Source organism: Hyla sarda, chromosome 8, assembly GCF_029499605.1.
Source record: "Hyla sarda isolate aHylSar1 chromosome 8, aHylSar1.hap1, whole genome shotgun sequence".
NCBI classification, from domain to species: Eukaryota; Metazoa; Chordata; class Amphibia; order Anura; family Hylidae; genus Hyla; species Hyla sarda.
This window is the reverse complement of record NC_079196.1, coordinates 34,010,028-34,035,948: the sequence shown is the minus strand read 5'-3', so window position 1 is coordinate 34,035,948 and position 25,921 is coordinate 34,010,028. Positions and strand designations below refer to the sequence as shown.

General features: G+C 42.2%; 1 protein-coding gene across 8 annotated transcripts in view; it reads right to left on the bottom strand.

The window, feature by feature from the left end:
* The window catches only part of FMNL2 (formin like 2), a 358,580-nt gene extending 345,301 nt beyond the window's left edge, over positions 1-13,279 (bottom strand). For 3 of the 8 annotated variants that reach the window (XM_056536957.1, XM_056536956.1, XM_056536960.1), the window contains exon 1: positions 12,501-13,278. In XM_056536957.1, coding sequence (XP_056392932.1) covers positions 12,501-12,617 — 117 coding nt within the window. In that variant the 5' untranslated portion in view covers positions 12,618-13,278. Of the gene's footprint in view, positions 1-12,500 lie in introns of all 8 variants that reach the window. The other 5 variants (XR_008847349.1, XM_056536954.1, XM_056536955.1 and 2 more) reach the window with 4 other exon arrangements.
* Between the last annotated feature and the right edge of the window lie 12,642 nt (positions 13,280-25,921).

The following is a 25,921-nucleotide window of genomic DNA, read 5'->3' as shown; positions in this document are numbered from 1 at the left end:
CAGACAGCCAATAGCTCTCCAGGCATTCTATGAGTTGTAGTTTGCAACAGCTGTGGGCACACTGGTTGGGAAACACTGGTCAACTACGTCTCGATAACAAGAATATAATGGTTTACTGTGCAATAGGTGCCAATTATGCAGCCTCTTACTATTCCTGATGCTGTAGAGCAGTGGACTCCAAACCGTGGTCCTCCAAATGTTGCAAAACTACAACTCCCAGAATGCCCAGACAGCCGTTTGCTGTTGAGCTGTAGTTGTGCAACATCTGGAGGACCACAGTTTGGAGACCACTGTTGTAGAGAACAGGTACCGCACGCAATGACTGCCCTGCTGTGACCCCCGCAGTGACCACGGCCGAGAAGAATGCACGGCGTACACATTATTTCCAGAAAAGTGGGCGCTCTGCAAAAAAAACGAAAGACGCACAATAATCCCTTTCATTTGAGCGTTTAAGATGAAGCTTGTGACTTTTCTACTAGGCTTTTCCCAGCGCACAAAAGGCCGTGATCGAGCTAAGAGCTGCGACTGACAAAACAGGTTCATACAAAAGCGAGGTCCGGACATAACATGTAGAAGGCAACACGGACCGTGACTTTATAAGGGAAGATGTCACCAAAATTCTCTCAGGAACAGAAAAACAGAGCTGATTTCTTAAAAAAAAAAAACAGCACCACACCTGTCATCAGGCTGAGTGTGGTATTGCAGCTCAGTCCCATTGAATGGAGCCAAGTTGTAATACCACACACAACCTGAGGACAGATGTAGCGCTGTTTTTGAAGGAAAATAGCTGTTTTTCTATTCCCAGATATCCCATTAAAGGGGTACTCCGCCCCTAGCATCTTATCCCCTATCCAAAGGATAGGGGATAAGATGTCAGATCACCGGGATCCCGCCACTGGGGACCCCCGGGATCTCCGCTGTGGCACCCCGCTATCATTACTGCATAGAGCAAACTCGCTCTCTGCGTAATGACGGGCAATACCTGGGCCAGAACATCGTTACGTCACAGCTCCGCCCCCTCGTGATGTAACGGCCCGCCCCCTCAATACAAGTCTATGGGAGGGGACGTGGTGGCCATCACGCCCCCTCCCATAGACTTGCATTAAGGGGGCGGAGCCGTGACGTAACAATGCTCCAGCCCCTGTATCGCCCGTCATTACGCACGGAGTGAGTCTGCTCTGTGCAGTAATGATAGCGGGGTGCCGCAGCGGAGATCCCGGGGGTCCCCAGTGGCGGGATCCCAGCGATCTGACATCTTATCCCCTATCCTTTGGATAGGGGATAAGATGTCAAGGGGCGGAGTACCCCTTTAAGTCTATTGGAATAGTGGTGCTGCTACTGCGAAGAGACGGAGCAGATAGACGGACATTGTTATAGTCCTATGCTCTGTCCCTGCACAGAATACAGATTGTTGCAAACAGTGCAGCTCACATTATGAAGCTGACGTTATGAAGTTGTACCTAGTGTTGCCCAGTCTTCCTACCTAAACCTTGTGGGAGAGGAAAAGCAACAATGACGCTCTCAAACTTATATCCCATTTTCATATTCTGACATTATATCCTGTCCTTATATCCTGTCCTCATATCCAGACCTTATATCCTGTCCTTATATCCTGTCCTCATATCCAGACCTTATATCCTGTCCTCATATCCAGACCTTATATCCTGTCCTCATATCCAGACCTTATATCCAGGCTCGGCGGTTGCTGACTTTTCCTGCATAAATTAGTTCAGCTTTCAGGTGCTCCGGTGGGCTGGAAAAGGTGGATACAGTCCTAGGAGACTCTTTCCTAGGACTGTCTCCACCTTTTCCAGCCCACCGGAGCACCGGAAAGCTGAACTAATTTATGCAGGAAAAGTCATCCACTGCCGAGCCGAGAAGTTTGTGAAGAATTGAATTTACTGTAAGTTCGCTCATCTCTAATTGACATGTTTCACAGATCTGGACTGTCTGTACATTGTATGTTGAGTCTGGTTTCAAGTTACAATGTTCCAGAAAAGACTATTGTACGTTTAAACTATTGTATGTTGAGGCCATTGTAAGTTGAGGGATCACTGTATATATATATATATATATATATATATATATTTTTTTTTTTTTTTCCCCCATTGTCATCAAAAAGAAAAATGCAACCTGAGATTAGTAGCTAATAATATATTTTTTTACAGCTGAGTCGTCAGGTCTACTACCCTACAAATGGATTCTTCACCTCAAAGTGTAAACACAACCTAAAAAAAAATCACCCCCAGTAAATAGAATTCATTCAGGACAAAGAGTGAGATACTGTATACACGTGAAATCCCCCCCCCCCCCCCCCCCCCCACTTCACATTCCACCGTGAAAAGAGGGGATTAACACATGGAAGAATCGCCGGCAAACAGGTCTAAAAACAGCCATCCAAATTAGTTTACAAGTGACTTGTCAGCAGAGCGTGGAGCGCAGGGCACGGGGCTACCTGACATAGACAAAAATCTACACACCGCTGCAAACAAAAAGGGGAGGAGCCGTCTAAGGCCACCAATCACATCACTGCTTTTAAAGGGGTACTCTGGTGGAAAACAATAAAAATCAACTGGTGCCAGAAAATTTGTAAATGACTTCTATTTAAAAATCTTAATCCTGCCAGTACTTATCAGCTGCTGTAAGATCGAGAGGAAGTTGTATAGTTCTTTCCAGTCTGACCACAGTGCTCTCTGCTGACACCTCTGTCCATGTCAGGAACTGTCCAGAGCAGGAGAGGTTTGCAATGTGGATTTGCTCCTACTCTGGACAGTTCCTGACACGTACAGAGGTGTCAGCAGAGAGCACTGTGGTCAGACTGGAAAGAACTATACAACTTCCTCTGAAGTATATAGCAACTGATAAAAAAATCTTAATCCTTCCAGAACTTATCAGTTGCTATATACTACAGAGGAAGTTGTATAGTTCTTTCCAGTCTGACCACAGTGCTCTCTGCTGACACCTCTGTACGTGTCAGGAACTGTCCAGAGTAGGAGCAAATCCACATTGCAAACCTCTCCTGCTCTGGACAGTTCCTGACATGGACAGAGGTGTCAGCAGAGAGCACTGTGGTCAGACTGGAAAGAACTATACAACTTCCTCTCGATCTTACAGCAGCTGATAAGTACTGGCAGGATTAAGATTTTTAAATAGAAGTCATTTACAAATCTGTCTAACTTACTGGCACCAGTTCATTTAAAAAAATATATATATGTTTTACCACCGGAGGTTTTACCACGCATACGTCATGAGTCCGCTCCCGATCTATAACGGGCCACGGCGTGGCCCCGTGTCATAGCGGTTTGGGCCCGACCCTTGGCTAATAGCGCGCCGCATTGATTGCGGTGCCGAGCGCTATTAACCCTTTAGACGCGGCGTTCAAAGTTGAACACCGCGTCTAAAGTGAAAAGTGAAAGCATGTCGGTTAGCTCAGGGAGCTGTTCGGGATAGCCGCGGCGAAATCGTGGCATCCCGAACAGCTTACATGACAGCAGGAGGATCCCTACCTGCCTCCTCGCTGTCCGGTCGCCGAATGACCGACTGCTCAGTGCCTGAGATCCAGTCATGAGCAGTCAAGCGGCAGAATCATTGATCACTGGTTTCCTATGAGAAACCAGTGATCAATGTGAAATATCAGTGTGTGCAGTGTTATAGGTCCCTATGGGATAACAATGATCAGTGTGTGCAGTGTTATAGGTCCCTATGGGATAACAATGATCAGTGTGTGCAGTGTTATAGGTCCCTATGGGATAACAATGATCAGTGTGTGCAGTGTTATAGGTCCCTATGGGATAACAATGATCAGTGTGTGCAGTGTTATAGGTCCCTATGGGATAACAATGATCAGTGTGTGCAGTGTTACAGGTCCCTATGGGAGCTATAACAATGCAAAAAAAAGTGGGGGGAAAAAAGTGAATAAACATCATTTAACCCCTTCCCTAATTAAAGTTTGAATCCCCCCCTTTTCCCATAAAAAAAAAACAGTGTAAATAAAAATAAAAAGAAACATATGTGGTATCGCCGCGTGCGGAAATGTCCGAATTGTAAAAATATATCATTAATTAAACCGCATGGTCAATGGCGTACGCGCAAAAAAATTCCAAAGTCCAAAATAGTGCATTTTTGGTCATTTTTAATATCATGAAAAAATGAATACGTCCTATCAATGCAAAAATGGTACCGCTAAAACTTCAGATCAAAATGAGCCCTCATACCACCCCATACACGTAAAAATAAAAAAGTTATAGGGGTCAGAAGATGACAATTTTAAACGTATTTATTTTCCTGCATGTAGTTATGATTTTTTCCAGAAGTCCGACAAAATCAAACCTACATAAGTAGGGAATCATTTTAATCGTATGGACCTACAGAATAAAGATAAGGTGTCATTTTTACTGAAAAATGCACTGCATAGAAACAGAAGCCCCCAAAATTACAAAACGGCGTTTTTTCTTCAATTTTGTCTCACAATGATTTTTTTTCCGTTTTGCCGTAGATTTTTGGGTAAAATGACTGACACATTACAAAGTAGAATTTGGTGGTGCAAAAAATAAGCCATCATATGGATTTTTAGGTGCAAAATTGAAAGAGTTAAGATTTTTTTAAAGGCAAGGAGGAAAAAAAGAAAATGCAAAAACGGAACCCCCCCCGCCCGTTCCTTAAGGGGTTAAGCATCTCAGTTTACAACAAAAATCATTGGTTCATTTTTCCCCCATTTTTTTCAAGTAGTTGAGTGCGAAAGAATCGGACACAATATACATCTTGTAGGTGGCCCGTGTTGGAAACCCATTATATTGTAATTATGGAGACATATTGGACCAGTGTGCCCACATCTGTTGTAAAACTACAACTCCCAGTATGCCTAGACAGCCTCCAGCACTTAGGAAAAAACCCCAGTGGAGGAAACCTCTAGGGAACCATGGCTGAAGGATTGCCCTTCTCTGGGACTTAGAAAGTTATCTCCAAACCAGTGTGCCTCCAGCTGTTGCAAAACTACAACTCCCAGCATGCCCGGACATCCAGCGAATTTTCTCTTGTAAATGCTGGAAGCTGTCCGGGCATGCTGGGAGTTGTAGTTTGCAACAACTGGAGGCACCTTGGTAGGGAAAAACCATACTAGACAGTACTAGCTGTACAACTGGAATAATGACCCACAGCTGTTGCAAAACTGGTAGGGAAAAACAATAGTTTTGAAACAGCTGTAGGCACCCTGGTTGGGGAACACTGTACTAGACAGTACTCTAAGCTGTAAAACTGGAATACTGACCCTTAGCTGTAACACTGGATTACTGACCCAGGTATGCTGGGAGTTGTAGTTTTGCAACAGCTGGAGGCACACTGATAGGGAAAAACTATACTATCCAGTACTCTAAGCTGTAACACTGGTATACGGACCCATATCAGCCCCCACAAGTATCTAATACAAAATCCCAGTTATGTAAAACGAAATATACGAAAACAGGTCACATGATCACCACAAATCCAAACAAGTAAGGGAAGAAGCGAGAGTCCCTCTTGTAAACGTACTGCTGTATTGTAGGACTACAAGTCCCATACTGCTGTATTGTAGGACTACAAGTCCCATACTGCTGTATTGTAGGACTACAAGTCCCATACTGCTGTATTGTAGGACTACAAGTCCCATACTGCTGTATTGTAGGACTACAAGTCCCATACTGCTGTATTGTAGGACTACAAGTCCCATACTGCTGTATTGTAGGACTACAAGTCCCATCATTTTCTCCCGGGTGGAAAATTACAAATCATGTAAAAGCCAGGCATAGCTCATAGTGGTCAGAGTGTGCTGAGCTGTGACGTGTCCATTTACGGAGGGTTAATATGTCACCAGCAGCGTGAGAGTTTACTTGACATTGAGAAATTTCGGCAGCCATCCATTTACTACGTGTACGCGCCGATGAATAACTTATGACGGATTTACATGTGAAATGTACACAACAATGTAGCTCCGGCAGAGAACCCATCACCCACATGTGAGAGGGTGTGTGGTGACAACACGGCCATTGATAACTAGAGTAAATGCATTCGCTCTTATCAGGACTTTACCTCTCGGTCCAGAAAGTCTTGTGTTACAAAACTGACAAAAGAAATGGAAGCATTGTCTTCTAAAACAATAAAAAATGGCTCATAAATGTAAGTCCTGGCGTGTTCTCTTATGTGCATTGTTACAAAACTTTATTCTATCAGCTGACTGACAAGCAATATGGCCGCCCTTACGTCATCTATAAAGTGCTGTCACACCGATTTCCTGTAGATGTTAATGCCAAATCTACATATATATAAAACTCAACGGGGGAGAGATTTATCAAAACCTGTCCAGAGGAAAAGGTGACCATTTGCCCATAGCAACCAATCAGATCGCTTCTTTTATTTTTGAAAAGGTCTCTGAAAAAAGAAAGTAGTGATCTGATTGGTTGCTATGGGCAACTTTTCCTCTGAACAGGTTTTGATAACCCCCCCAACATGTCTAGCTATGTGTGTATATTCAAGCTAAATTTCTGAATGGCTGGAGATATTTTGATAAAACTAGCTGGGACCTTTGGATAGGGGATAAAATGTCTTTAGCCGGAATATCCCTTGAAATCAAACCTAACCTACCCCTTATGTGAGCGTGGAAGTTTTTATCTGAGGACAGGATAGAGGTTGGGATATGAGAACAGAAAATAAGGACGGGTATGAGGATGGGATATGAGGACGGGATATGAGGACGGGATATGAGGACAGGATATGAGGACGGGATATGAGGAGGAGATATCAGGACAGGATATGAGGACGGGATATGAGGACAGGATATGAGGACAGGATATGATGACGGATATGATGACGGATATGAGGAGGGGATATCAGGACAGGATATAAGGGTGAGATGTGAAAATGGGATATGAGGTTCAGATGTGAGGACGGGATATGAGGTTAAGAGCGTCATTGTTGCTTTTAGGTTTAGGTAGGAAGATTGGGCTAAAACTGACATCACTGTATACCAGGCTTGGCCTCAGGGGTCCAGATAGATAGGTAATCCTGAAGCTGTAATGGTGGCCATAATGTGGGGAAGGGTCTGTAGAACTGTCTGAAAATAATAGGTTCCAGGCAGCAACTAATAACTTTGTAGCATCATGAAATTTATGACTATCGGCCTATAAATAATCCTTCTCTGTCAATGTCAAAAAGGATTGTGATTATTTTTCGTACCCCAATTTGACCCCTAAGCTTCGATCTCTGAGACCACAACTACAAACAGGTCCATGTTTATACACCCATTGAGGAAAAAAGGGCAGCTAAGTGTTCCCCGCTCCTCCGCAGGATCACAGCTAACAAACTCGGATATGAGGGAGAAAAAAAAAAAGAGATACAGGGGGCGCTCCCTGAGTAGGTATATTCACTGATGTGCACCCTCCACCACACTCAGAAGGCAAAATTACAGGATAGACTCAGGCGGTGCAGGACAACAAAATTTTATCAAGAATGTTTAGGACAACGCGTTTCGGCATCTGCTGATGCCTTCCTCAGGTCCACTTAGCAGTTCCCGAACTTCATTGTTGTTCAGTGTAGAAGTGCTGGATTGAGCAGCGGTGCAGACGCTACGCAGGATCACAATCCAGCACTTCTACACTGAACAACAATGAAGTTCGGGAACTGCTAAGTGGACCTGAGGAAGGCATCAGCAGATGCCGAAACGCGTTGTCCTAAACATTCTTGATAAAATTTTGTTGTCCTGCACCGCCTGAGTCTATCCTGTAATTTCGCCTTCTGAGCAGCGCCTCCACTATACCCGTTTTTTTTCCACATTGTCCTTCCAGCTAACAAACTCTTGAGTATGCCTTCAACAAACTTTGTTGATATTGTCACAGAGAACACCTTTCAAAGTCCAACACCTCCATAAGAAAACAACTATTCATTTCTACAACAAACTTTATTGACATTGTTGGAGTAAACCCCTTTAAAATCTTTCTTTTTTAAATAAACTTTATTGACTTTGTTGGAGTGAACTTCTTAAAATCTAGTATCTTCTTAAAAAATTAATAAACTTTATTGACATTGTCAGAGAAATACCATTAAAGTCTAACAACATCTCAAACAAGAAAAAATCCTTTTTCAATAAATGTTATTGATATTGTTGGAGGGAACTCTTTTTAAAGGGGTACTAATCAACTGGCGGCAGAAAGTTATACAGATTTTTACATTACTTCTATTTAAAAATCTTAACCCTTCCAGTACTTAGCAGCTGCTGTATGCTCCAGAGGAAGTTGTGTAGTTCTTTCCAGTCTGACCACAGACACCTCTGTCCATGTCAGGAACTGTCCAGAGCAGGAGAGGTTTGCTATAGGGATTTTCTCCTACTCTGGACAGTTCCTAACACGGACAGAAGTGTCAGCAGAGAGCACTGTAGTCAGACTGGAAAGGACTACACAAAATTCCTCTGATGCATACAGCAGCTGAAAAATACTGGAAGGATTAAGATTTTTAAATAGAAGTAATTTAGAGATCTGTTTAACTTTTTGGCACCAGTTGATTTAAAAAAATAATTGTTTTTCACCAGAGTACCCCTTTAAAGTCTGACACTTCTTTTAACCCCTTAAGGACTCAGGGTTTTTCCGTTTTTGCACTTTCGTTTTTTCCTCCTTACCTTTTAAAAATCATAACCCTTTCAATTTTCCACCTAAAAATCCATATTATGGCTTATTTTTTGCGTCGCCAATTCTACTTTGCAGTGACATTAGTCATTTTACCCAAAAATGCATGGCGAAACGGAAAAAAAAATCATTGTGCGACAAAATCGAAAAAAAAACGCCATTTTGTAACTTTTGGGGGCTTTCGTTTCTACGCAGTGCATATTTCGGTAAAAATTACACCTTATCATTATTCTGTAGGTCCATACGGTTAAAATGATACCCTACTTATATAGGTTTGATTTTGTCGCACTTCTGGAAAAAATCATAACTACATGCAGGAAAATTTATACGTTTAAAAATGTCATCTTCTGACCCCTATAACTTTTTTATTTTTCCACGTATGGGGCAGTATGAGGATTCATTTTTTGCGCCGTGATCTGAAGTTTTTATCGGTATGATTTTTGTTTTGATCGGACTTTTTGATCACTTTTTATTCATTTTTTAATGATATAAAAAGTGACCAAAATACGCTTTTTTGGACTTTGGAATTTTTTTGCGCGTACGCCATTGACCGTACGGCTTAATTAATGATATATTTTTATAGTTCGGACATTTACGCACGCGGCGATACCACATATGTTTATTTTTTATTTTTTTTACACTGTTTTATTTTTTTTATGGGAAAAGGGGGGTGATTCAAACTTTTATTAGGGAAGGGGTTAAATGACCTTTATTAACACTTTTTTTTTACATTTTTTTTGCAGTGTTATAGGTCCCATAGGGACCTATAACACTGCACACACTGATCTCTAATGCTGATCACTGGCGTGCATTAACACGCCTGTGATCAGCATTATCGGCGCTTGACTGCTCCTGCCTGGATCTCAGGCACGGAGCAGTCATTCGTCGATCGGACACCGGGGAGGCAGGTAAGAGCCCTCCCGGTGTCCGATCAGCTGTTCGGGACGCCGCGATTTCACCGCGGCGGTCCCGAACAGCCCGACTGAGCAGCCGGGTCACTTTCACTTTCACTTTAGAAGCGGCGGTCAGCTTTGACCGCCGCTTCTAAAGGGTTAATACCGCACATCGCCGCGATCGGCGATGTGTGGTATTAGCCGCGGGTCCCGGCCGTTGATTAGCGCCGGGACCGACGCGATATGATGCGGGATCGCGGCGCGATCCCGCTTCATATCGCGGGAGCCGGCGCAGGACGTAAATATACGTCCTGCGTCGTTAAGGGGTTAATAAAAGATATGGCTTTTTTCAATTAACTTTTGGCCCATCTAGTCTACCCAATATTCTGAATACTAGAAAAAGTCCCTGTCCCTATCTTATATAAAGAATAACCTTATACCTATCCCATGCATGACTAAACTCCTTCACTGTATTTGCAGCGACCACTTCTGCAGGAAGGCTATTCCATGCATCCACTACTCTCTCAGTAAAGTAATACTTCCTGATATTACTGCACAAACCTTTCCCCTCTATATAACACTATGTCATAGTTTTTCTTCTTTTAAATATAGTCTCCTCTTTTAAATAAAATATAACTTTTTAATAAACGTTATTGACATTGTTAGAGAGAAGCCCTTAAAGTCTGACACCTCCTTAAATAAAAATATTTAATTTTTAACAAACTTTATTGACATTGTTGCAATGAAACCCTTTAAAGTCTTCCTTTCTTCAATAAACTTTACTGACATTGCCAAACACAACCCCTTAAAATCTAGCATCTTAAATAGAAGATTAATTTATTCAATAAACTTTATTTACATTGTCGGAGAAGCCGCCTTAAAGTCTAACGCCTCCTTTAATAAAAGATATTCCTTTCTTCAATCAACTTTATTGACAATGTCTTAGAGAATAACTTACAAGCTAATAATTCATTTTTAATAAACTTTGACATTGCTGGAAAAAAAAACTTTAACGTCTGACACCTCCTTTAATAAAAGACACTCCTTTCTTAAATCAACTTTATTGACAATGTCAGAGAACCACTTATTATAGAGCACCTCCTGAAATAAAAGATATTAATTTCTTCAAGAAACTTTATTGACATTGTCAATGAGAGCACCTCTTAAGTCTAACACCTCCTACATTCAAAAAGAAAATGTATTTTTCAACAAACATTACTGACATTGTAGAAGAGAACCCCTTTAAGGTCTGACACTCCTAAAATAAAAGACATTCCTTTCTTCAGTCAACTTTATTGACAACATCACAGAGGACCGCTTACAATCTACTACCTCCTCAAATAAAAGAACCCCTTAAAACCTACCATCTATTTACAGATATTCTTTTTTTTTTTTTCCAAAAAAAACTTTATTGACAATTCTGGAGAGAACACACGGACAACTCCAGCAATCTCACATCATTGTCATCGTCTGTTACATTTTTAGATAGACGTTCCGATATTACTCCATGTAAATGGATTTGGAAACACTAAATGACTGACAGTATAGATGCAAATGATAATCATAATAGTAAATACTATTTATAATAATAATATGCAACAATTCTGGTATTGAAAGGATCCTTACAGGTGATGTAGATAGTTCTATGTGTGGCTAGACTAGCTATAGGGCAGTAGTTTCCAAACTGTGAACCTCAAGCTGTTGACAAAACTACAACTCCCAGTATGCAACTACAACTCCCAACTAATAGCTGTCTGGGCATGTTAAGAGTCGTAGTTTTGCGGAGTTCACAGTTTGGAGACCTAGGGTCTAGGATGTTACCTGGGCCGGTATATGACATCTTTCCAGTATGGCAGGCCCGAGAGGAAGGGGGTTTGATGTGGCTTGTGGTAACCCTAGTAAGGAGAGCCACTTCATAATGTTAACACACTGAGTGTTATCTAAACATAATCACGTTACACACAGGAAAGCGTGGAGTGTAATCCCAGTTTACTCTAGATGGGGACTTGTAGTTTGACACCATTTTGCATGAACCTGCTCTAAAGCCCCATTATTCCCCCCTATTAATCTGTACTGTCCCTCCTGTCACTCACACATTGAAACGCAAGCTCTTATGTCTAGAATTACAATCACTTCACACCCGTCTAATGGAACTGAGTAAATACACAGTCCACTCGTAGTCGTAAAACAAGATAAAAGTTAATATTTTCTCAAAAAGAAAAAAACATATTGCAAGGGACTCCACACCTCCAATGTCCCCGTACAACTTTGGCAGGTCATGCGATGCTGCAATATTCCCCCCCACACCAAAAAAAAAATAAAAAAAAAAGTTGCGAACAGTTGCATACATTCTATAAATTGTTTGGGGTGTGACAGATCTGCAGCAAATTTCGGAGCAACTTTTGACCATTGACGTGCACAACATTTGACTGAATCCGATCCTATGAAATGCAGCTTAGGTGTCATCTAACTCAAACCTGGGTGATCCAATCATCCCCCAAATATGGATACCTTACATTCCCCTAGGCTTTCTGTAGGACATGGTCCTTGTAAGCGACAGACATTTCGTTTCAAGACCTGACACCTTGTAGATGTTAATGAAATGCAGATTAGTCTCCACTCCCCCCCCCCTTCCTCAATCTCCTCTACTATTGAGCCGTATCTTTACAGTGTAATTTCTCCACATGGGACATCATCCCATGTCTTCTACTACAAAGAAGGAGTCCCCCCTTCGGTTGAATAGGCTGGAAGGATCTAGGAGAAACGTGCTTAGCTGAACCACCCCCTTGCAAACAATCAAGACAATGGGGCTTTTCTCTGAAGGCGTAAGAGAAAGCAGCAATGATATCTCAACCTAAGAAGAAGGTGCAATGTGTAGACTTTCTGCGGAGGACACCGTGGCGAGCGTCAACATAGGCAAAGACATGGAGGGGTACCATGCTGGGTACAATGCACTCACCAATACGATGGCAAACCTCTCCTCCAGTTCACCTGGTTCAGGCATGGGCAGCTTAAGGGGCATATTATGTGCCTTGAAATCAGTCTGGTTAGAATCCATGCTGCCTGCATTCCCCATGATGAGTAGCCTGGGTGAAGGCCACCTCCACACCTCTCTCCTGGCCACAGGAATGAACAAATCACCAACACACAGCTGCTTGTCCTCCTCTCCACCTCCCCAAAGTGTCCGGCAATCCCAAGCCCAGGAGCAGCAGCAGCACAGATGGGAACAGATCCAATGCAATGATAGATCCAAGGCGCCTTCTAGCACATAGGTGGCTCCTCCACCTTCCTGGCCCTGGATGACCTCCACAAAAAGCCCCGCTTGACACCTAGACTAGGGCTTGGAGGCACGGATGGCATCTGCATGTTGCACAATTTGCACACCACTCCCCGCTTGGTGCTGCTTGCTGCTAGTGTGAGGAGCACAAGAGGCTCAGGGCAGCAGCAGCAGCAGCCTGAATGCAACATGGAAACTCCCTTTATTGTCCAAGGGAAGAGGCACAGGCTCCCTCTAGTGATCCTGCAAGCTCTGTCTATGGAGGTGAAGGCAGCAGCTGAGGATGCAAGGACAGACTGACAGCTCTACACATTATCTTATTATATAATTCACCGCCATCCAGAGACATAGACCAGGGCTAGGGCTGGGAATAATAGACTACTGCTAGAACAGGGGGCCTAATATCAGCTGCATCAGCAAAATCACTCATATTAATAATAAAAATGTATTATTATCATATTATGTTAACTAGTCATCATTTTATTGTTATTATTATTATATTATGTTTACTATCCAGCATAATGTTATTATATTATGTTTACTATTCAGGATATTATTGTTATTATTATCACATTATGTTTACTCTTCATCATATTATTATTGTTGTTATTATTATTATATATTTACTATTCTGCATATTATTGTTGTTATTATTATATTATATAATGTTTACTATTCAGTATATTGTTATTATTATTATATTATGTTTACTATTTAGCATATAGTTGTTGTTATTATTATTATTATATAATGTTTACTATTCAGTATATTGTTGTTATTATTATTATTATATTATGTTTATTATTTAGCATATAGTGGTTGTTGTTATTATTATTATATCATGTTTACTATTCAGCATATTGCTATTATTATATTATGTTTACTATTCACCATATTGTTATTATATTATATTATGTTTACTATTCATCATAATATTATTGTTGTTGCTGTTGTTATTATTATATTATGTTTACTTTTCAGCATATTGTTGTTGTTGTTATTATTATTATATTTTGTTTACTATTCAGCATATTGCTGTTATTATATTATGTTTACTATTCAGCATATTATTGTTGTTGTTATTATTATAATATTTTGTTTACTATTCAGCATATTGCTATTATTATATTATGTTTACTATTCATCATATCGTTATTATATTATATTATGTTTACTATTCATCATAATATTATTGTTGTTGCTGTTGTTATTATTATATTATGTTTACTTTTCAGCATATTGCTGTTATTATATTATGTTTACTATTCAGCATATTGTTGTTGTTGTTATTATTATTATATTTTGTTTACTATTCAGCATATTGTTGTTGTTATTATTATTATATTTTGTTTACTATTCAGCATATTGTTGTTGTTATTATTATTATATTTTGTTTACTATTCAGCATATTGTTGCTGTTTTTATTATTATTATTATTATTATTATTATTAATATTATTGCATTATTATGTTTACCCTTCAGCACATTGTTGTTATTATATTATTAAGCATTCATAATTATTATATTATTAAGCTACTAAGCGTATTGTTGCTGTCACATATGGGCAGGGAACAGTGAAGCCCTTAATCATCCACAGCCGCTGTCCCTACCTATTGCCTATCCGCCCTAAGTGACGGATCGACAACTACGATGACAAACCCTCCCTGCTAAGTGCTGGGGCAGCGTTGTCAAAATAATAAAATATAAAAACAGTATGAGTCGGAGAACAGCTAGAGGCACACAAACTAACAGAGATACACTAAGACACACACACAGTCAAATCAATGTCAGTCTAGCTGAGGTCGCTACCAGGAAATAGGGGAGTACAGGAACGCAGAGCAAGAGGAGAGTCAAGGGAAAAGCCAAAGATCAACAAACAAGCAGGAATCCAGTAATCAGGAGGTGTCAGCTAAGGTATAACCTTTCATGGACGCTGGACTGATCACTGCTCTTAGCTTATATACAGGGGTGGACTGACAACACTCAGGGCCCCTGGACCAAATAAAGCATGGGCCCCCAGTCGGCCCCTGGCCACACCTCTGCCCCAACCCTATTCGGACATCAGCCTGATTGGTGATGTCTGGCATTAGCCGAGGGAGTGGAAGTGGGAGCAGGCACTGTGCGTACATGTATGCCTTGTGTCTTTAGGGCTCATTTACACGGACGGATCCTCAGCGTATTTTACGGTGTGGATCCGCCGACAATAGACCCTATAGGGCTGCCTCCATCTGTGTTTGCTCATAGCGGCAATCCGTTGCTACGAACAGACACGCTTTGATGTGCATATTCGACGCACGCATGCCCAATATACCCGTACACATCACAGCTGCTCTCGGCATAGCTCAGGGAACAGGAGGAGCGGCTGCGATGTGTGCGAGTATACTGCACATGCGAACATGCACCTCGAAGCGTGTCTGCTCGTAACGGTGGATTGCCGCTATGAGCAGACACAGATGAAGGCAGCACTGTAGGGTCCATTGCCGGCGGATGCGCAGTATAAAATACACTGTGCATCTGTCCATGTGAATAAGCACTTAGGGTACGTTCACACATACAGGATCTGCTGTATATTTTCAGCAGCTGATTTTGCTACCTATTGAAGCTAATGGGTTGCAAAGTCAGCTGCACAAAATATACAGCACAAAATATGCAGCAGATCCTGTACATGTACCCTTAAGGGGTTAATGATAATTAAACAAGCAGTGTGTTCACATGTTGTGCCCCAGTGAGGTCACTTTTCCTTCTCCAGTGTCCACAGGTCACATTACCAGAATTTATTTTTTAAGAATCGTGGCAAAAATGGTGCCATTTTTGCCTTGATTTTTCAAAAAATAGTTCCGGTAATGTGACCTGTTGGTGACCTGTGGACACTGGAGAAGGGAAAGTGACCCCACTGGGCTGCTACTATACACATCACCCAGCCACCATATACTGCTGATCAGAGGGGAGAGAGGGAGCACACAGGGGCATCACTCACCTCACATGAAGCGGCTCTGTGTTCCCGGGAGGCCTCTCAGCTCTCGGCCCCTCCTCTTCCTGTGCTGGGGGCGGAGCCATCAATCAGGTCCTCTTCATCCCTGCACTGCTGTCTGTCTCTGCTAATGATTCGCAGAGCAGGAGCAGCGCAGGGATATTTATATTGAGAAAGACATCAGGGAAAGTAGCGCTTGTCTGACTGGGGATCCGGGACAAGTGTCCTGAATCCTCAGCAGCTGCAGCGGGCCCTTTACCAGGCCGGGCCTTCGGACTACGGCCGAATGGACCTGCCGGTCAGTCCGCCCCTGCTTATATAGGAAGGTGATCAGGGATACACCTTTCTGATAGCAGAGCCGAGAACCACACCCAGATAACACAGGTGAGCTCCAAGCAGCTCCAGCCCAACTAGAGTCATTTAAAGGGGTACTCCGCTACTAGACATCTTATCCCCTATCCAAAGGATAGGGGATAAGATGTCTGATTGCGGGGTTCCCGCTGCTGGGGCAGCACCCCGTGTTCCAAACAAACGCTAGGTTCCTGCGGCAGTTCCTGCTGCAGTGGTCAGGGGCCGACACGCACCCTCCCATAGACATGAATGGTGGGGCATGGCGTGACGTAACGAGGGGGCATGGCTGTGACGCCACGATCACCGCCTCCGAACGTTCTGAACTATGTATTCAGAACGCTGGAGCACCGGAGTACCCCTTTAACTCTTCATGTTTTTGCTACTATTATTATTATTAGGAATAGTGGTGCTATTATTATATAATGTTTACTCTTCACTCTTCTATATAATGTTAATTATTCAGCATATTGTTGGTATAGTTTTTACTATTATTATTGTATAGGGACTTAAAACTGTAAAATAAGTATTAAAAAAAGCTGTTTTAAAATATAAGCCCCTCCCCTAATAAAAAATATAAATCCCCACCTTTTTACAGAGGCTGGATCGCACAGGCTGTAGTGTGTGCAGCTCCTCAGGTCATACTGTGCTGCAGTACAAATGTATTGCAGCATAGTATAACCTGTAAAAAGTGTAAAAAATAAAATAAAACGTTCTTCAATAAAAGTATGAAGTGTATAAAAATTTTTTAAAAACGCCCCTTTCCCAATAAAAGCCCTTTATTATTTCTGGACAGTTCCTAAAATGGACAGCAGAGGTCAGCAGAGAGCACTGTGCTCATGACATCAGAGGAAATGCATTTCTTTTTTGGATTTCTCTTTAGTATACAGCCCCTAAAAAGTACTGGAAGGATTAAGATTTTTTAATAGCAGTGATTTACAAATCTGTTTAACTTTCTGGCACCAGTTGATAAAAAGAAAAAAAAAAAAAAAAAAGTTTTCCATGGGAGTACCCCTTTAACCCCTTAAGGACTCAGGGTTTTTCAGTTTTTGCACTTTCGTTTTTTCCTCCTTACCTTTTAAAAATCATAACCCTTTCAATTTTCCACCTAAAAATCCATATTATGGCTTATTTTTTGCGTCGCCAATTCTACTTTGCAGTGACATTAGTCATTTTACCCAAAAATGCACGGCGAAACGGAAAAAAAAATCATTGTGCGACAAAATTAAAAAAAAACGCCATTTTGTAACTTTTGGGGACTTCCGTTTCTACGCAGTGCATATTTCGGTAAAAATTACACCTTATCATTATTCTGTAGGTCCATACGGTTAAAATGATCCCCTACTTATATAGGTTTGATTTTGTCGCACTTCTGGAAAAAATCATAACTACATGCAGGAAAATTTATACGTTTAAAAATGTCAACTTCTGACCCCTATAACTTTTTATTTTTCCACGTACGGGGCGGTATGAGGGCTCATTTTTTGCGCCGTGATCTGAAGTTTTTATCGGTATGATTTTTGTTTTGATCGGACTTTTTGATGACTTTTTATTCATTTTTTTAATGGTATAAAAAGTGACCAAAATACGCTTTTTTGGACTTTGGAATTTTTTTGCGCGTACGCCATTGACCGTGCGGTTTAATTAATGATATATTTTTATTGTTCGGACATTTATGCACGCGGCGATACCACATATGTTTACTTATTTTTTTTTTACACTGTTTTATTTTTTTTATGGGAAAAGGGGGGTGATTCAAACTTTTATTAGGGAAGGGGTTAAATGACCTTTATTAACACTTTTTTTTTTTTTTTCAGTGTTATAGGTCCCATAGGGACCTATAACACTGCACACACTGATCTCCTATGCTGATCACTGGCGTGTATTAACACGCCTGTGATCAGCGTTATCGGCGCTTGACTGCTCCTGCCTGGATCTCAGGCACGGAGCAGTCATTCGTCGATCGGACACTGAGGAGGCAGGTAAGGGCCCTCCCGGTGTCCGGTCAGCTGTTCGGGACGCCGCGATTTCACCGCGGCGGTCCCGAACAGCCCGACTGAGCAGCCGGGTCACTTCCAGTTTCACTTTAGAAGCGGCGGTCAGCTTTGACCACCGCTTCTAAAGGGTTAATACCACACATCGCCGCGATCGGCAATGTGTGGTATTAGCCGCGGGTCCCGGCCGTTGATGAGCGCCGGGACCGACGCGATATGATGCAGGATCGCGGCGCGATCCCGCTTCATATCGCGGGAGCCGGCGCAGGACGTAAATATACGTCCTGCGTCGTTAAGGGGTTAAGGACCAGGCCATTTTTTGGAAATCTGACCTGTGTCACTTAAAGGGGTACTCCGGTGAAAACCTTTTTTCTTTTAAATCAACTGGTGCCAGAAAGTTAAACATATTTGTAAACGACTTCTATTAAAAAAATCTTAATCCTTCCAGTACTTATTAGTTGCTGAATGCTACGGAGGAAATTCCTTTCTTTTTGGAACACTGATGACATCACAAGCACAGTGCTCTCTGCTGACATCTCTGTCCATTTTAGCAACCGTGCATAGCAGATGTATGCCTTGCAGTGCTGGGGCCTTGGTTTCAAATCCCACTAAGGACAACAATAAATAAAGTTATTATTATTATTATAATAACGTCAGCAGAGAGAACTGTGCTCGTGATGTCATCAGAGAGAACTCCAAAAAGAAAAGAATTTCCTCTGTAGTATTCAGCAGCTAATAAGTACAGGAAGGATTAAGATTTTTTAATAGAAGTAATTTACAAATCTGTTTAACTTTCTGGCACCAGTTGATTTAAAAGAAAAAAGGTTTTCACCGGAGTACCCCTTTAATGTATTAATAACTCTGGGATGCTTTTACTTATGAATTTGATTCCGAGATTGTTTTTTTCGTGACATATTCTACTTTATGTTAGTGGTAAATTTTCATTGATACTTGCATCATTTCATCATTTTTGAAAATTTAGCAAAAATCTGAATTTTTCAGGGACCAGTTCTGTTTTGAAGTGAATTTGAGGGTCTGATAGAAATCCCCCATAATTGACCCCATTATGAAAACTGCACCCCTCAAAGTATTCAAAATGACAGTCATAAAGTTTGTTTAACTTTAAGGTATTTCACAGGAATAGCAGCAAAGGGGAGCAGAAAAATCTAAATCTCCACTTTATATACTGAAATGAACAGAGAACACGAGACAGCACTCACCATCCACGTAGACTTTTATTTCCAAATGTTCCGAGACATCTGAAAAAGGCACAGGTGGAGGCGGGGAGCACAGCCGGAGGCTGTGCTCCCCGCCTCCACCTGTGCCTTTTTCGGATGTCTCCGAACGTTTGGAAATAAATGTCTACGTGGATGGTGAGTGCTGTCTCGTGTTCTCTGTTCATTTCATTAGCATTTGCTTTACGGACACGCACCACCCTATATCCACTGCCTACAAGCTTTACTTCTGCTAACTCCTACAGCGGACTTATCCTAGTTCCGTAAGTGCCGGACCCCACTGCCGCTACATATTGCCATTTTATATACTAACAAGTTCATGTAGCCCCATTTTTTTTTATTTTTACAACGGGTAAAAGTAGAAAAAGCCCCCCAAAATGTATAACCCAATTTCTCTTGAGTAAGGGAATACCTCATATGTGGTTGCACTAAAGGGCTCAGAAGGGAAGGAGCGACAATGGGCTTTTGGATAGCGAATTTTGCTGAAATGGATTTTGGGGGGCATGACGCATTTAGGAAGCCCCCGTGGTACCAGAACAGAAAAAAAAAAAACACATGGCACACTATTTGGGAAACTACACCCCTCAAGGAATGTAACAAGGGGTACAGTGAGCATTTACACCCCACTGGCATTTGACAGATTTGTGGAACAGTGGGCTGTGTAAGGCTGAGCGCTCCGGTCCGTGCTCCGGGACCGGAGCGCTCACAGCCTTGTCCCGCTACGGGTGCCCCAGTCAGACGTCCAGACCAGGAGCGCATCGCTGTCTCCCCGTCTGGTGGGGATGCGGTTCGCGTGGCGGAACGCTCCCGCACCTGCACCGCATCCCATACTCCTTACCACGCTCCCGTTCCTGCCGTGCCTCCCTCCGGCGCTGCCCTGTCCCTGCGCGCGCGGCCCCGCTCTCTAGGGCGCGCGCGCTCCGGGCTTCTTAAGTTTAAAGGGCAAGCGCACCAAATATTGGTGGTGGCCCAAATTGTTAATTAAGGGCCATACTATTTAGCTGTCCAGCCCCTTCCTGCCCTCACCGGATCTTTGTTGCCATAGTGCCCTAGAGAAAGCGTTTTGTGTGTATTCCCTGCCTGTTGCTGAACCCGTTGCTATTGACTACCGCCTGAGAACCATTGCCGCCTGCCCTGACCTTTTGCTACGTCTGACCTCGCCTCTGCCTGACCCTTCTGTACAGTGCCTATCTCAGCTGCCAGAGAGGTTGAGTCGCTACTGGGTGGAACGACCTGTGGGTTACCTGCCGCAGCAAGTCCATCACGCTTTGCGGTGGGCTCTGGTGAAAACCAGTGATCCCTTAGTCTCCGTTCCCCTGGTACGGCCCACATCATCAGCTCTCTGGCACAGAGGATCCACCACCTGCCTCCGCTACCAGCTACCAGTCCGGATCCTGACAGGCTGTGCATATGAAAAAATTAAAATTTTCATTTTCACGGACCACTGTTCCAAAAATCTTTCAGACACCAGTGGGGTGTTAAGGCTCACTTATTACATAGGCGGTGTAGTTTCCAAAATGGGGTCACATGTGGGTGTTTTTTTTTGTTTTGTTTGTCAGAAGCGTGGTAACTATCAGCCATTCCAATGCAATTAACACATTTAGGCCTCAAATGTACATAGTACACTCACTCCTGAGCCACGTAGTGCGCCCGCAGAGCACTTAACGTCCCTTATGGGGTATTTCCGTTTTTTTCCCATTTAACTTGTAAAATGAAAAAATTAAAAATATGGGGCAACACCAGCATTTCAGTGTAAAAAATTATTTTATTTTACACTAAGGGTGCGTTCACACTGAGGAATTCAAGAGGACTTCATGATGAATAATTTCGGTCAGGAAATTGTTGACTTCTGTTATTTTACCCATTGTGCATTATTCGTGGGGAATTTGAACTGATTTTGTGTGGAATTTCCTCACGGAAATGAAGAGGAATGAAGGAGGAGGCTATTCAATTCCGCATGAATTCCACACGAAATTTCGTCAGGAAAAAAAAAATCCCATTGACTTCAATGGGATTTTACTCAAGGATTCAGTCTGAAGAATGAACATGTTCTATCTTCAGGCGGAACAGAATTCAGCATCGGAATACCGCTAGCAGAAATTCCTGTGTGAACAGGACAACAGAAAGTCCATTAAAGTAAATTGAAAATGACTTGATAAATAAATTGGAGCAGAAAAAGCAAACAATTAAGGCTAGATTCACACTACGGAATCTCCGGGCAGAAAATTTCCGCCCGGAGATTCCGTGTGCTGCCAACGCCGACTGAATCAGTTGGCGCTAGGACCGTGCGGACACTGCAGTCTCCAATAGACTGCGAGTATTTCTGCCTGAAGAATGAGCAACGCCATTCTTCAGGCGGAAATTTCCAAGCAGATTTTCCGTTACAAATTCCGCTTCACAAATTCCGAAGTGTGAAGTTCTTTATTTATTTTTATTTTTTCCATATACAGGGATGTGTAAGGGCTCATTTTTTGTGCCGTGGTCTGTAGTTTTTATTGGTACCATTTTTGTTTTGATGGGAATTTTTGATCGCTTTTTATATATTTTTGGGGGGTATACAAAGTGACCAAAAATACGCAATTTTGGACTTTGGTATTTTTTTATGTATACGCCATTGAGCTTGTAGTTTAATTAAAGGGGTATTCCAGGACAAAACTTTTTTATATATACCAACTGGCTCCAGAAAGTTAAACAGATTTGTAAATTACTTCTATTAAAAGTTAAGATTGTTCTTTTCTCTCTGATGACACCTGTCTCGGGAAACGCCCAGTTTAGAAGCAAATCCCCATAGCAAACCTCTTCTAAACTGGGCGTTTCCAGAGACAGGTGTCATCAGAGAGGATTTAGACAGAAAAGAACAACCTTAACTTCAGAAGCTCATAAGTACTGAAAGGATTAAGATTTTTTAATAGAAGTAATTTACAAATCTGTTTAACTTTCTGAAGCCAGTTGATGTATATATAAAAAAAAGTTTTTTCTGGAATACCCCTTTAACATTATATTTTTATAGTTAGGGCATTTGCACACGTGGCGATACAACATATGTTTATTTTTATTATAGTTACATTTTTTTTATATGGAATTTGGGAAAAGGGGGGTGATTTAAACTTTGAATATGGAAGGGGTTAATGGTTGTTTCTTATTAGTCCCCTTAGGGGACTTTTAAGAGGAATCATTAGATTCCTCATACAGATCAATGTAGTTCCATAGAACCACATTGATCTGTGTGCTCTGCGCTCGATTGATAAAGCCTGGTCCAGCCGGGCTCTATCAATTACAGAGCCACAGCAGCCACAGGATGATAGGTAAGCCCTCCGGCTACCTCAGCAGTGGATCACTGTTTAAAGGTTCTTTTAGACGCGGCTGTCAGCTTTGACAGCTGCGATCTAAAGGGTTAATAGCTGCCTGCGGCAATCGGCTATTAACGGTGGCCCTCAGCTACAGGAATCAGTCAGGAGCCCGCGCCATACACTGTTTGCCATATTAGGATGAGCCAGCTCGTCCTTATACGGCAAACAGTTAATCATATTGACCGATAGAATAAAGAAAACATGTCATTTTAACTGTAAAGTGTACAGCATTAAAATGAAACCCTCCAAAATTTGAAAAATAGCAGTTTTCTTTTCAATTTACTAAACAAATAATATTTTTTTGATTTTGCCTCGTCCAGTCGTCACACCCCCTCCCATAGATAGAGCAAAGAATGATGGGCACCACTATTATATTCACTGTGGGTGCAATGTGGCTGCCAAAACATAGATAATACAAAGAAAAAGCTGGCAACCAAAGTCAATGCACACCAACACCTCTGTATATGCAACCTAGTACATTTTATTTATATTGAAAAAAGGAAAGGGGAGTACAAACACAATTAAAAACACTTAAAAACATACCGTACATAAGAATACATGTAATGCATGTATGTAATCCTATCTCTACCCCCGACTCACACTAAATGGCATACTGGGTGAATGAAACAATCACATGTACATGTAAACCCATATAACAAAACCAGATCCTAAATATAAAGTAAATGATCAAAAAATCAGCAGGAGACCTAAATATCCCTATAAAGTGCCCCAGTGCAACCAATCTAATACCATGCGACCATATAAAAGTGATAATATACAATATAATATATAATAGTGATAATATACAATATCAATAAAGTATAAATATAGAAAAAACGAAAAAATTAGATATGTGCAAATACCCACAATAGAGGAAGCCACCGTCTTGTGTGGCGGAACGCGTGGGAAAAGTTGAATCTGTCTTATTGCTTCAAGGGGTACTCTGGCGCTAAGACATCTTATCCCCCTATCCAAAGGATAGGAGATAAGATGCCTGATCGCGGGGGTCCCGCTGCTGGGGACCCCCGTGATCTTCCACGCCGCACCCCATTAGAATCAGCCCCCGGAGCGCGCTCGCTCCGGGTCTGATTACTGGCGATCACGGGGACGGAGCATAGTGACGTCACGGCTCCGCCCCAGTGTGATGTCACGCTCTGCCCCCTCAATGCAAGCCTATGGGAGGGGGCGTGACAGATGTTGGGAGTTGTAGTTTTGCAACATCTGGAGGTCCGCAGGTTGAAGACCACTGATATAGATGAATGGGTTGTGTTGACATGGTGTACACATCATAGAGACAGATCATACAGCTGCCATGTGGCCCCGGCAGGATAGGGGCCCACACCAAGTTGACTGCATCCCTTGTTGGGTTTTCTTCTCCAACAGTGCTAACCCAAGGACCCCATCTACCTGTCCCAGGTATTTAGGGGGGCAGTGGAATTATCCAACTCCAGAAGGAAGCGCGGTTTCAATCTTTGCTATGGGTTGTCCTCTTCTCCCCTGGTTGACGTCTAATCTAGAGTAGATGACAGTGAAGTCTAAGCACTGAATAAATATGTACTTTTAGCTCTGTGTTAGGTTCCTTTCTTGCCGCTAGACGCCTATATATCCCGTGTTTGCTTAGTAAACATCTGCGCCTCATATCCCGACTCTCATCACACCACTTAAGTCCAGACACCTTCATAAGTCTATTTGTTAAACCTGCAATATTATACAAATATGTCCCAGCATTAAAGGGGTGTTCCAGGGGAAAAAAAATTATATCAACTGGCTCCAGAAAGTTAAACAGATTTGTAAATTACTTCTATTAAAAAATCTTAAACCTTTCAATAATTATCAGCTGCTGAAGTTGAGTTGTTAGTTTCTGTCTGGCAACAGTGCTCTCTGCTGACATCTCTGTCCATGTCAGGAACTGTTCAGAGCAGGAGAGGTTTGCTATGGGGATTTGCTCCTGCTCTGGACAGTTCCTGACATGGACAGAGGTGTCAGCAGAGAGCACTGTGGTCAGACAGAAAAAAAATTCAAAAAGAAAAGACCTCTGTAATATACAGCAGCTCATAAGCACTGGAAGGATTAAGATTTTTAAATAGAAGTAATTTACAAATCTGTTTAACTTTCAGGGACCAGTTGATAAAAAAATTTTTTGCCACCGGAGTACCCGCTTAATGTTGGTGAAAAAGTTAATAGGAATAACAGGAAATAACATTTCACTCTGTTTGATAATGGTGAGTGCCAAACATGCGTTAACATTCACTTATTTTTCCTATCAGTCTGTTACTTTCAGCACATTTTCTGAAATGCGGGCATGGTTTTTTTTTCACAATTCGAGCAATTTATAAAAATTTTAATAGTTATCGGCGTCATTCAGGCTGTGATTTTTTACTTTCAACAGAAAGGATAAAAAGTTAGTGCGCGGACAGAATACAAGATCAGGATATGTGGTCGGGATACAATAGTTGGGGTACGATGACAGGATATGAGGTCGGGATATAAGGATGGGATATGAGGTCGGGATATGAGGCAAGACATGAGGTCGGGATATGAGGATGGGATATAAAGTCAGGATCTGAGGACGGGATATGAGGTCGGGATATGAGGACGGGATATGAGGGCAGGATATGAGGACGGGATATGAGGTCGGGATATAAGGATGGGATAGGAGGTCGTGATATGATGACAGGATATGAGGTCGGGATATGAGGAAGGGATATGAGGATGGGATATGAGGATGGGATATTAGGATGGGATATAAAGTCAGGATCTGAGGATGGGATATAAGGATGGGATATGAGGTCGGGATATGATGACAGGATATGAGGTGGGATATGATGACAGGATATGAGGACGGGATATGAGGCAGGATATGAGGTCGGGATATGAGGACGGGATATGAGGTCGGGATATGAGGTCGGGATATGAGGTAGTGATATGAAAGTCGGGGTATGAGGACGGTATAAAACGTTGGCATATGGGGACAGGATATGAGGATGGGACATGAGGACAAGATATGGGGATGAGATATGAGGATGAGATATTAGGGCGGGAACGTCATTGTTGCTTTTTGTGGTACAGAGTGTGATGAGGGCAGATGGAATGGCCCTAGGGGCAGATGGCATCAACCCCTTGTGTTTGTGACACCAGGGCGTGGTTTATCCTCAATACCACCTGAAGGTATACCGCTGGATCCTGGGCTAGGTACGGGGGCAAT